The 13,537-nt window shown below is 41.4% G+C and overlaps 1 protein-coding gene across 2 annotated transcripts in view; it reads right to left on the reverse strand.

Moving 5' to 3' along the window:
- IQCA1 (IQ motif containing with AAA domain 1) overlaps nt 1-13,537 on the reverse strand; it is a 180,339-nt gene that overhangs the window by 111,075 nt on the left and 55,727 nt on the right. For both annotated transcript variants that reach the window (XM_008965692.5, XM_003813118.6), the window contains exon 7: nt 1,507-1,591. In XM_008965692.5, the coding sequence (XP_008963940.1) occupies nt 1,507-1,591 (85 nt within the window). The remainder of the gene's footprint in view (nt 1-1,506; nt 1,592-13,537) is intronic.

Here is a 13,537-nt window from a genome sequence, read left to right on the forward strand (position 1 = left end):
TTTCATTTTCTTCAGTGAGATTTTGTCAGTGTAATTCTGTACAATCCTGTATAATTTGTCAATATAATTTCTTGTTAAATGTATTGGGTTTCCTAGGGAGATAATTACATCATGATCTTAAAACAATGATAAAATTATCACTTTAAAATATTTATCACTTCTTTCCTTTTTCTTATTTGTTTGGCATTTTTTATAATGTCCAGGGAAATATTCACCAATAGTTCTGATAGCAACTATTCTTTCTTGATTTTGACATTTTTTTCCAACAGATTTAACCTAACAATTTTATTTCCTTAAAAAAGAAAACGTTTTTAATTTAATTTAAAAAATTAGAGACTATGTTCTCATGGCTGTAATACTAGTATTATCATTATTAAGAAAAACTAAATAAATATTGAGCACTTACTATGCACTCAATTCTATGATTTTAAAGAATCGTAAAATATGGTTCTTGCCCTCAGAAGGTTTATAATCTCATGGAGAAGATAAGCCTTCTGTTCTTTTGTTCAGCAAATATTTGTTGAATGTTTATATATGCAAATTAAAAGTCCTTCCTCTTGAGAAGTTGACAGGCTAAGGAAGAGATAAAGCATGCACATGAATGTTATGATACAAGCTTGTAAATGGTGAACCAGTTTAATAGAAATTCAAATAAAATGCTGTATGTTTGAAGGCCCCCTACGTTAAAAGAAAGGTGTCCATGTGAAGTAGCGTAGGGTAAATGTCAAATGAATGATGTTAATAGCGCAGGGCTTTAGAGGAAGGGTTAGTCACCCAGGTTGTGGGCAGTTGGGGAAAATTTTACTCAGGAGATAAGACAAATTGTCCTTATTGATTTTCATTTTGACAATGCCTCTAATGCCTCATCATTGAGTATAATGCAAATCTTCTCTTGGTTTCTATGCTAAATACTGTGAAGCTAAGAAGAATTTTCCTATTCCTAGTTTATGAAGACATTAAAAAAATAGTTTTAAATGTCAATTTCATCAAACGCCACTGAAGCATCTATAGAGATGATCAAAGGTGTTTCACTCGAAAAAAGGCAAGGAGCTGGGTCTTGACAGCGGAGCAGGAGCTAAGCAGAAAGGCACCCAGAACTCAGGAAGAGCATGGCACACCCAAAGGAGCAGCGGCATGAGCCAGAAGCACAGGTGAGTAGACTGCTGGAGCCAAGGGCCTGCTGAGGAGGTGGGGCTTGGAGATGAGGGGAGAGGGAAGCTGGGACCAGAACACAAAGGGCTCCTGCAGCCAAGCTACTCAGAATTTACTAAGAAAACGACCTTCACACATCATCACATCTCTTTCAAAGGTAAGACGGGAAAAAAAAATGAACTCATTTTGAATAAATATGAAAGAGTGTACAATGATGAACACCCAAAAGTATTTCCATGTAAATATTTGTAGGAAAATAACCAAGACCTAATAACGCTATAAACTCATTAATTTTAAAGTTTAAAGAAATGTCATTTGATATATTTACATTTTATTTCTCAAGCATATTTGTACCTGTTGTATGGTCTTGTCAGAAAAAATAATAGCTGACCCTCCTTCTTCAACGTCAGGGTAGTCAGGAAATGTCCCGGTTAAATTTCTGCAGGAAAAAAAATAGCAAATTAAGATGGAAATGAAGTCCTCTCTTGTTAGATACCCCATTTATTTGCTTATGTTCATTTAAATGAGTGATGGTCATTAAGGGTGGAGGGTTCCCTGTAGATCAAGGGCTGGGCATGGTGTCTTGAAGAAACTGAAGGTACTGATGACATTCAGTAGCAGGTTTCCTTCCTCTAGAGAATTGTTAGTCTGATGCAAACATCTCTCTTTAAAACATATTGTACTTTTTTTCCTCCTTTTTTTTTTAATGTTGAGATGCTCTGTGTTTAAGAATGAAGACAGAAGCACAAATAATTTCTTCCTGTTTAAAACTGAGGATAAACACAGGATTTCAAACTAAACGAAGGATGGAGTTGTGGAAATTACACAGTTAGTAATAATTGTGAAATATACACCCATGCTTTAGGTTTTAGTTAAATCTGAGGCCCTATGTTTTATGGGTTGCAAATAGTATTATTTTTCCATAATCACATAATTTCTACATTTTAATAAAGCAGACTTTGAAATTTAATGTTGAGAATTTCAGAAGGGGTAGACAGATAGTATTCTTAAAAGAAATTGACTTTGACATGAATGTTATATTTATTGTACGTAAGACTACCTGCCAAGTTAGTTCCATTAATTCACAGAAGTACAGAATCTGAGGTTTAGAGGTGGCCACCATGTTTAAAATGGCCCTTAAAAAACTGGTTCCCAAACTTTTGGCCTCAGAAGCCCTTTATATTCTTATTAATTTTTGAGGATCCCAAAGAGTTCTTGCTAGATGAGTTACAGCTATCAATAATTTACTGTGTTAAATATTAAATCTGGCTGGGTGCAGTGTTTCACGCCTATAATCCCAACACTTTGGAAGGCTGAGGTGGGAGGATCACTTGAGTCCAGGAATTTGAGGCTGAAGTGAGCCATGACTACACCAGTGCACTCCAGACTGGGTGATAGAACAAGATCCTATCTCCAAAATAAACAAATAATTAAAGCTTAGAAATGTACAAAATATATATTTTAGTTAATTTAAAAATAAAGCTCATTATATGTTAACATAAATAACATTTTATGGATAATAAATATATTTTCCAAAACTAAAAGAAAAAACTAGCGAGAAGAGTGTCACAGCTTTGCATCTTTTCAAGTCTCTTTTGTGTCTGGCTGAATGGCAATTAACCGGATGCTTATATCTGTTTCTGCACTCAGTCTGTGGAAATCTTTTGTTTTGGTTGAAGTATAGGAAGAAAATCTGGCCTCAAATGGAAGAGTACATAGAACAAGAAGTATTTTAATAGCCCTTTTAGCTAACTATGAATATTCTGCTTTGATACTACACCACAGCTAGACAACTGGTAGCTTCCTATAGGCTAGCTGTGATGTGGAATCTGAACCCATATCAATGAACTTTCCCCCTATCTGTCACATGAAAATCCATGGATCTGTCTCGTGCCTGGAATAGACCTTTATCCATGCATGATTTTTTGTCCTCAGGTCTTGGTCACTGGAAAACGATGCTTTGCAGAATTATGTGGGTGTTCCCACAGTTGATACATTTCATCATATTGAAAAGCACATTAATTAATAACACCACAGATCTTATAATGGAAGGTCTAAGTCATGGGAACCTCTCCAACTCATAGGAGTGAATACAAATTTTCCAAAATCATATTTTTTTTCTGGAAGGCTCAAATTTTACCATTGGCAACAACTGTTGTTGACGGTTTGTTCTTCTTCAGGTTCATCTGATTCACTTTTGAGGAAAAGTCTCCCCAAAACCCAAAGTCCAGAGTTTGTCAGTTGTTTTCTCAAGGGAAAGATGATGTTCCATTAAGAAATGGCTGGTTCAGTCTGAGCCTTAACCCCCTCACAGGTGTTTCTTGGAGACAATCTTCACGTTTTGGTATGCAGCAGAAGGGATTTATAAGCACTGCTGATTTTGTCACATAGAACGTTAAAAAGCTATGTGTTTCAAGGGTCAAGTCTGAATAATATTATTTTTTACTGCATCCTCAAGAACATTGTCAAATAAAATAAAAGTCGAAGGAAAAATAATAATTTTAAGTTGTGGGGTACATGAGCAGGATGTGCAGGTTTGTTACGTAGGTAGATGTGTGCCTTGGTGGTTTGCTGCACAGATCCACCCATCACCTTAGTATTAAGCCCAGAGTCCATTAGCTATTCTTCCTGATGCTCTCCCTCCCCGCAACACCCCTGCCCCAACAGGCCCTCCCCATGTGTCCACGTATGTTGATCCCATGTGTGTTGTTCCCCTCCATGTGTCTGTGGGGGACACAGGGTTCTCACTGTTCTCACTGTTCAGCTCCCACATATAAGTGAGAACATGCAGTGTTTGGTTTTCTGTTCCTGCATTAGTTTACTGAGGATAACAGCTTCCAGCTCCATCCATGTCCCTGCAAAGGACATGATCTCATTCCTTTAATATTCCATGGTGTATATGTACCACATTTTCTTTATCCAGTCTATTATTGATGGGCATTTGAGTTGATTCCATGTCTTTGCTATTGTGAATGGTGCTGCAATGAACATATGCGTGCAGATATCTGTATAATAGAATTATTTTTACTCCTTTGGCTATATACCCAGTAATGGGATTGCTAGGTCAAATGGTATTTCTGCCTCTAGATCTTTGAGGAATCATCACACTGTCTTCCATAATTTCCTTCCACATTCCCTTTTTTCTGCAACCTTGCCAGCACCTGTTGTTTCCAGACTCTTTTATAATCACCATTCTGACTGGCGTGAGATGGTATCTCATGATTTTGATTTGCATTTCTCCAATGATCAGTGATGTTGAGCTTGTTTTGATATATTTCTTGGCCACATGAATTTTTTTTTTTTTTTGAGAAGTGTCTGTTCATGTCTTTTGCCCACTTTTTAATGGGGTTGTTTTTTTTTCATGTATATTTGTTTAAGTTTCTTGTAGACTCTGGATATTAGACCTTTGTCAGATATATAGATTGCAAAAATTTTCTCCCATTCTGTAGGTTGTCTGTTCACTCTGATGATAGTTTCTTCTGCTGTGCAGAAACTCTTTAGTTTAATTAGATCCCATTTGTCAATTTTTGCTTTTGTTGCAATCGCCTTTGGCGTTTTCATCATGAAATCTTTGCCTATGCCTATGTCTTGAATGGTATTGCCTAGATTAAATAAAATTATTTTTAAAGGCAGGTGTATGGCAGTGAAGTCTACAGTGACTTTACTGCTGGAGCTGCTGGCTTGATTCCCTGCTACTATTGTACCATTGGTGCCAATGTCAACAAAGCAAAAATAGCACGCAATGTCTTGGTATTCATTTGAAAGCAGTTTGGCTTTTGGATTCCCTGAACAGGTCTTGAAGGCCCCCAGGGGTCCTGGGACACACTTTGAGAGCCAGGCACCCTGGGGACCTGGGACACACTTTGAGAGCCATTCCCTTGGCCACTGCTTAAATGTTTCCCATGATGGTGAGCTCACTCCCCCGAGGTAGCCCATCCACTTCCGGATACTTTCTGACACTGAACTGTCATCTCACTCCCTGGACCACTGAGCTACCCTCTGGGGCCAAACAGAACCTGATTCTCTTTCTCTACACAGGAGTTACTTTGGTGGGATCACTCACTTATTCACTCCTCCATCCATCAAACCTTTCATTCATATAGTCAACCAACAAATATCTGTCTAGTCCCAACTAGATTCTAGATGCAGTGATGGGAGACAGAGATCTGACATTCAAAGATGGCAGAGGTTGCCCTCACGCAGCTCACATTCCACAATCATATGGCCAGTGCGGATATTGGGCCCCAGGTGGTGCTTGTCCACAAGACTCATGTCTGAAACCTTGTTAAACTGACCACGCTCCACCACAGACCCGTGCATCGCCCAGCCTGGACGGGGCTTAGAGAGAAACCATGAATACATTAGGAGTCAAAATGACAGCACTGTTTTCTTCAGTCCCACTCACGTTATTCCTTCAATAACCACTTTTACAAGGAACCTCATTGCATACTTTTATTTTCGTATTGTAAAGCTTGAGTGTTTTTGAGGACTCAAAACAAACTTAGTGACATATGAAAAAGCAAAAAGAATTTACATACATCATTTCTAACGTGGAATTCTTAATTATGGAACACATCGACTGTCATACTAAGATTTAATAATATTACATTATCATGGTGCTTTTGGCAAAGATAATATTAAATATATTATTTATTTATTTAATTTTAGACAGAGTCTTGCTCTGTCGCCCAGGCTGGAGTGCAGTGGCGCAATATTGGCTCACTGCAACCTCTGCCATCTGGGTTCAAATGATTCTCATGCCTCAGCCTCCCGAGTAGCTGGGACTACAGGTATGCACCACCATGCTTGACTAATTTTTTTTTTTTTTTTGTATTTTTTGTAGAGATAGGGCTTCACCATGCTGGCCAGGCTGGTCTCAAACTCCCGACCTCAGGTGATCCGCCTACCCCAGCCTCCCAAAGTGCTGGGATTATGGGTGTGAGCCACTCCGCCTGGGCTATTTTTAATAGATGAACATATTTAGTTTTCCTTTGTCATGTTAGTTTATATAATTAGTCATAATCTGAAATTTAATTAGTCTTATCCTTAAAGAATGAAAAAGAACTGTTGTAGGGTACACATTAAAAATATAAAATTTGTATCTAGAAAGTGACAATGTGCCTGATAGCTCTTATCACACATACACAGACACACTCACACATGCTTGTGCAAACAGACGGGTGTGCACTATCCCTTTCTTGCTCACTGCACTCCATCTGTCCCTCCCGTGGGTGGCTAGAAGGCCTCTGTTCCCACAGAGCTTGGACCCCTGCTGTGCGATACTCCCAGGGTCCCCTGGCTTTGCACTGACTGTCTCTTCTTGGCTCCTTCCCTGTGACTTGGCCACTTAGAGCATGTTAAAAGAGACAGTTATGAGTTATATTTTATATTCCTGAGACTTTACCCCCTTGGCTGTTGGATTTCTCCCTCCCCCGATTTTCAGCTGTGTCCTGGGGCACAAACAGGAACTCATCCTGACACATCCCGACTGAGCCTCCTCAGAATCAAGGCACAGTCGGTCCCGCTGCTGTTGTTAATCGTAAGGAAGCTGCGAGGTGATGAGTGCTTTATGCTTTGGGCTCAGCACGCTGCACGAGGTGTAAAACCTTCCGAGGGGAGAGGGCAGATGATCACAGACCAGTGAATGGAAAATACTTGGCTCCCATGATGTTTCTGGTGCAAACAGATGGGGTCCGAGGTGCAGGTGACAGACAGCCCATCTGGGGACTTCCCCAGGAGTAACTCAGGACCCCAAATTACAGGGCGTCAGGAAGACGGTTCTCTTGGTTAAAAGTGGAAACCAAAGTCTCTGCTTTTTGTGGAACCTGATTCCTCTGAGCCGCCCTCTTGCCCTAATGGGCACTTACCCTGTCTTTGTTTTCTCAGGGTCTCAGGCCCCTGGAGAGGCACAGGCTGTCCTTTGGATGCTTGGACACACATGTTCACCAACCATGGTGCCTGGGACCCACAGGCCGAATGCCTGGAAAACCCTCTTCTGTGCTTAGGGCTGCCACACGGTGTGGGCACCCACAGTATTCAAACAACTGGAATCGCAAAATGCTGGGCTCTAGGCCCTGGACAGGCACTGCCAGCCACACACTCCTCAGGCCTCAGGCACTGTCTGCCCATGTGTCCCAGGGAGAGGGCAGAGGGGAGCTACCACCTTCAAGAGCCGATTCGTCCACCTCGGACCTGTCTTGCCACTTCCCCTGACTGCGGCTGCTGGGCATGGGGTCTCTTGGGCCCTTGGCATCTCCCACCTCATGCTCCTGGGGACCCTCTCCTCCTTCTGTGCCTCATCCCAATCAGACACTCCCCCGTAGATCTGCAGGACGCTCAGGTCTCACTCATTTAACAAACAGGCAGCTTCCTGAGCTCCCAGCCTCCTCCAGTGACTCTCTCATCTCTGTCTCCTTCCCAGCCTGGCTCTTCAAGAACTCTTCATGGGACCTGTCTCCATTAAAGTAGCTCTCACAAGGGATGATGGGCTGTGCTGCATCCCCCGCCCCCTCATAGTCACATGCAGACGTCCAAGCTGCCAATACCTCAGGATGCGACCAGGTTGGAAACAGAATCACTGCAGAAGGAAATGGCAGAGACGCGGTCATGCTGGAGTAGGAGGGCCCCATCCAGTAGGGCTGGTGTCCTCGTGAGAAGAAGAAATGAAGGGAAGATGCTGTGAAGAGACGCTGGGAGCTGGCGAGGAGAGAGACCTGGACAGAAAGGTCCCTGGTGCCAGAAAGGTTGGGGGCCACTGTGTTACAGATTTCCTTATCTCCTCCATGACAGCATCAGCCACATGATGGGACTTACGTTTTAAGAGGATCACTCCTACAGAGGAGTGTAATTCCTAAGAAAGGCACCAGCATTCACTTATAGGTGACCAAATGTTGACTAATGGTTCGGAAATACCTGAGAAACCTACAACGGTCTTACCAAATCAGCATCCACTTCCTGCACTTTGTGTTCCTGGGTGACCTTTGTCTTCTTGTTTCTCCTCTTCTGTTTTGTTCTGTAGATTTGGGTGAAATGAGAGAGTCCTCACACAGATAGTCCAGGTTATATTTTTCATGTGACCATGTGATGAGTTCCATTTTCTGCATCGCTGGTTCCATTTGGTGGTTTGGATGCCCAATCGAGGAGTCGGCTTGGACCTTGCCTGTTGCGGCAATCTGAGAGCAAACGAAAGCTGGCCAGGGGAGGGTGGGGGAGGGCGGATTCAGGAATGACATTGTAGCACATGCTGCATGTCAACTTTGTAAATCAGCAAAACAGTTCCCAGATAATCAAGTGGCTTTGGAATTAAGATTCGAAGTATAATTGAGGGAAAGCTGCAATTTAAATAATTATGCACAAAAGCAGCATATTTAACACAATGATTTTGCAGAGGATTTTGTGTTAAAATTGTTTTAATTAGGAAAGATCTCTGCATCTATTAAAATACTTTACAAACTGCAAAGAAAAACGGAGATAATCATCCCCTCAAAGCTTAACATCCCCCTTTTTCTCCACCCCAAAGACACACACCTCAGTAAGACCATTGGCTGTAAAATGAGAGGGAAATGATTTTATTTGATCGAAAAACTTATACTATACAACATAACTAGGGAGGACCTCTCTGATATGATGGCATTTGAGCAAAACCTTAAAGCAAGTGAAGGAATGTGCCATTTGGTATATTTTTAATTATTTACTTATTTTTGAGACAGAGTCTCACTCACTCTGTCGCCCGGGCTGGAGTGCAGAGGCGATTCTCCTGCCTCAGCCTCCTGAGTAGCTGGGACTACAGGCGCACATCACCATGCCTGGCTAATTTTTGTATTTTTAGTAGATACGGGGTCTCACCATGTTGCCCAGGCTGGTCTCGAACTCCTAAGCTCAAGTGATCCGCCTGCCTTGGCCTCCCAAATTGCCAGGATTACAGGCATGAGCCACCATGCCTGGCTGTATTTATTATTTTTTTTTTTTAGTCAAGGACACAGGCTCTGAGGAGGAGGCCTCCGGAGGGCCCAAAGTGCAGCCAGGAGAGCAGAGCAGCTGTAAGGCGGCGGGACAAGGCCGGGGGTCGGGGCAGAGACTATCACGCAGACTGTTCTAAGTGGGGGAGCCATGGAATTTCATGTCTAGACCAGGGCACCTTTAAGAATGACAGAGGGCACTGTTAGTTTTTTATTTTTTATTTTTTTCTGAGATGGAGTCTAGCTCTGTCACCCAGGCTGGAGTGCAGTGGTGCGATCTCGGCTCACTGCAACCTCTGCCTCCCGTGTTCAAACGATTCTCCTACCTCAGCCTCCCGAGTAGCTGGGATTATAGGCGTGTGCCACCACGCCTGGCAAATTTTTGTGTTTTTAGTAGAGATGGGGTTTCACCATGTTGGCCAAGCTGGTCTCGAACTCCTGACCTCAGATGATCCGCCTGCCTCGGCCTCCCAAAGTGCTGAGATTACAGGCATGAGCCACTACACCCACTGGGTGCTGTTATTAATCAAACATAAAATGGGCCTGACACTAGTAAACTGGGACATAGATGAACCTAACCGTATGGGCACTGGTTTCATTCTGAGCGAGAGAACTGGGAACTCTGAGCCAAGACATGGCATGATATGTCTTCTGTTTTAAAAGGATCACTCTGCTGTAGGAGGCACCTGCCCAAGGCACCATTCTGTCACCAAGCCAGGGCCAGCCAGACCTGCCCACTCTCTCGCCTCCGCCTCCACAATACTTTATTTTGTCCACGGGGTGTTTGCCTGGCAGCCGAGTGACTCAGGCCGTGTTGCTGCCATTTTCTTATTGTACCTGGAAGGTTTTCCACCCAAGCCCCACAGTCCAGAGGCGGGGGCTGGGACTCCCTCGGGGCAGAGAAACCTCCTTTGCACTGTCGGAGGCTGTGTGCCTGCCTTGCTGGCCTGGCTAGATCTGTGGCACACTATTCAATTCATGTCAGTTTAGCTTATGGCTTTACAGGCATCTCTGCTAGCCCCGCAGCAACCTGTTCTGAAAATCAGGTGCTCTGTGCCGGAAACACTCTCTTGGAGGCCTATTTCTCATTATTTTAAATGGGAAAATTAAGACGCCTTACATGTTAACCACCTCCCCTCCCCAGCCAGTGTTTTGCCAGATGATGGAAGCACACTGGGCAAAGCCTGCTCACTTCCTGAAATAATAAGAGGAAAAACCAGGCTGTGAAAAGACATGAGTTGCCACTTTGCTTTTGGTTGAAAGATAAAGGGACAGGAGGAGAAATCCCTATGTGTGTATTTACAGTTGCAGGTGCTCAGAGACAGGCGAGAAGCTGTCCACCTGGATTAGCTTGGAGGGAGGAAGACTGCTAATTTAAAAAACATATATTTCAGTAGTATTCTCCTTGCTACAGCAAATAGGAACTATGTAATTAAATCAAACAATAGAATGGTTTATAATAAAAACATATATTTCAGTAGTATTGTCCTTGCTACAGCAAATAGGAACTATGTAATTAAATCAAACAATAGAATGGTTTACAATAAAAATAAATATCATGTTTGGCTTTATGTCTTAGTTTTAGAGTTTAATTATTGACTTTATAATTTTTACAGTGGAATGGGTCCAATTTTCTTTGAAAATATTTTTGTTTCTAGAGTTAGGAAATTGTGACCTGTCTTTAGGGGAGTTACATTCTCTATTTGGCTTTCTTTTTTCTTTTCTTTTCTTTTTTTTTCTTTTTTTTTGAGACGGGGTCTCGCTCTGTTGCCCAGGCTGGAGTGCAGTGGCACAATCTCGGCTCACTGCAACCTCCACCTCCGGGGTTCAAGTGATTCTCCTGGGTCAGCCTCCCGAGTACCTGGGACTACAGGTGTGCGCCACCACACCCAGCTAATTTTTGTATTTTTAGTAGAGACAGGGTTTTACCATGTTGGTCAGGATGGTCTAGATCTCTTGACCTCGTGACTCACCCGCCTCAGCCTCCCAAAGTGCTGGGATTATAGGCGTGAGCCACCACGCCCGGCCTATTCAGCTTTCTACTATTTGTTGGCTTTAACAATTAAAGCAATCTAGTTACTGCAACTCTGTTATTTTCCATTCTTACTACGTTTTTAACCTTCATTTATCATACATTACTCATTTCCATCAATTTCTGTCAGCTCCTGGGCTCTCCACTTTGTCTGATGTATGTTTATGCTTTTGTATCAGTGTGATGCATTTACCTTGTTTTTCTTTATAATAAAGTTGACTATCCAGTGCCATTTGTCCTTCCTTATTGTTCTCATTTTATTTTAATCCTAATGACTTTAACAATTATGTTTTCAAGTTCAATAAATAATCCTGTTGGGATTTTAATTGAAATTGCGTTATCTCTATAAATTACCTAGAGCAGATTTATCATCTTTCCATTTAACCAGAAACATAGTCCATTTCTCCATTTATTCAAGTCTTTTCTCATTTCTTCCTTTTAACACTCATAGACTTCAATTTTCATAAGGTTCTTATACTTTTCTTCCATATTTAGCACATCCTTGATTGTTAAAAATACATTTTGCCACTTTCTTTAAAGTATTCATTTTTATTTCCTTTTCATGTCATTGTATTATCAATAATTTATATTATGGCACTAATTATATTAGGGGCAAAGGTCATCTACATTGTCCTTTCCTTTCCTGGGAAGACCTATAGTATTTCTCCATTAAGCTGTCTTGTTTAAAAAATATATAAAAAAGTATAGCTGTCTTGTTTAAAATAAAACAAAAACACTTTATATCTATCTATCTATCTATATATAGATATATATGAGTATAGCTGCCTTGTTTAAAAAATACTTGGTTTTTCATTCATTCCTTCATAACATCCCTATAGACTATTTTTGCCAGATACTGTTCTGGGAAAAGGCAGTGAACAGAAGACATAAAAATCTCTGTCTTAATCAAGCTTACATTTTATTATGCTGTGAATTAATCTTTTCTATTTAAAAATTTTAAAAATAAGACGAGTAATTTTATCAAATGCCTTTTATGTATGAACTTAAAATGATAAGGCTCACAGGTGGGGAACCCAGTGGAGCCCACTGGCCAAGGACACCACGCTGTGGGTGTGAAGGCTCCAATCAGAAACTTTAAAATAAAGCTTTACACCCGATAAAGAAGCAGTTGGGAGGCTAGATGTATAATGAAAATTGTATTTTACTGGAAAGGAAGCAGCCCAGGGCAGCTGCCATTGATTAGTTAGCTGTGCGATTTGGGCAAATCATCGTATCACGGTGGGAACTTGGTTAGTTTTCCTCTCTGCAGAATGGTGCAATTGAACTAGCTTTATTCATTTAGTTATTTAAAAATAAGTATGTATGCCTAGTAGACAATTTCCAGTTCCTTTCAGCTCTGGAAACTCTTTGATTTACATGTGTCAAATGCTGGGGAGGGCAATGTTAAGTTTTTACATAATTTATTCCATGATTAATGTTACTTTCTTAATAGAAACACATTCAACATAGCCATCTGCCTTTACATTCTTTTATTTGCAAAAGCTGGATAAGAGAAACACGTATGCCTGCTATCTTTCAGTTAGCAAATGTGAGGTATGGAGCATTTGGTCAAGTTAAGGCCTATTAAAAATTTATGCATATTGTCAAAAATTCTTGCACAAATGTGAAAATGACCATCTCTGGAGTTTGCAGTGATTTAGAAAGCAGAGCTACTACAATGATCAATCTTTCCCCTGAGGTCCAACACTGAGCTGCAACGGGCCTCACCATTTCAGACTCACAGGACAGAGATTTATCTGTGTTTCATCAAGTATGAAAAATATGTGGATGGAGGGGTTTCCAGCCGGTCCCCCCCAAGTCATCCAGCCACCTCCATTAATGTCAGCAGGCTCATAAATTTTTCCTGCGTTCTAAAGAAAGCAGCTTGTGCCACTGCACAGAAGCCTCCAAAGGTGGCAGTTGTTGCCTATAAATTCACTTACACTCAATAAAGGCGATTGACTGCACATGGGCTTAATCACCATGGCCCTCCTTGGGAAACTGAGGGGCTCACTATTTCTCAAAGGAGGGGACGAAAAAGTGTTATGCGAAGCGAGGCAACCTCTTAGCGGCACCTTACAAAATCTGATTTATTCACTGATGTTTCTACTTATCACTGGGATAGTCTTAGCAGTTATCACTCAAGACCGAAGCGTCCTTCTTGATTGGAAAGTATTATCTCAAATTCTCCTCAGGCTTGAATCCTACAGGAACCTCCCCATCCAACTTCCTTTTTTTTAAAATTTTATTAAAAGGAACAATATATTACTCAGCACACAACTGGCTATTTCGGTTCTGGTTACTCTTCTACTCAGAAAATGGGATGCATGCTTTATTTTCACCTTTCTTCAATATTTACTTGTGTAGAAAAATGAATACCCAGAGAAGAAGAGAG

Source organism: Pan paniscus, chromosome 13 (genome assembly GCF_029289425.2).
Source record: "Pan paniscus chromosome 13, NHGRI_mPanPan1-v2.0_pri, whole genome shotgun sequence".
Lineage (NCBI taxonomy): Eukaryota > Metazoa > Chordata > Mammalia > Primates > Hominidae > Pan > Pan paniscus.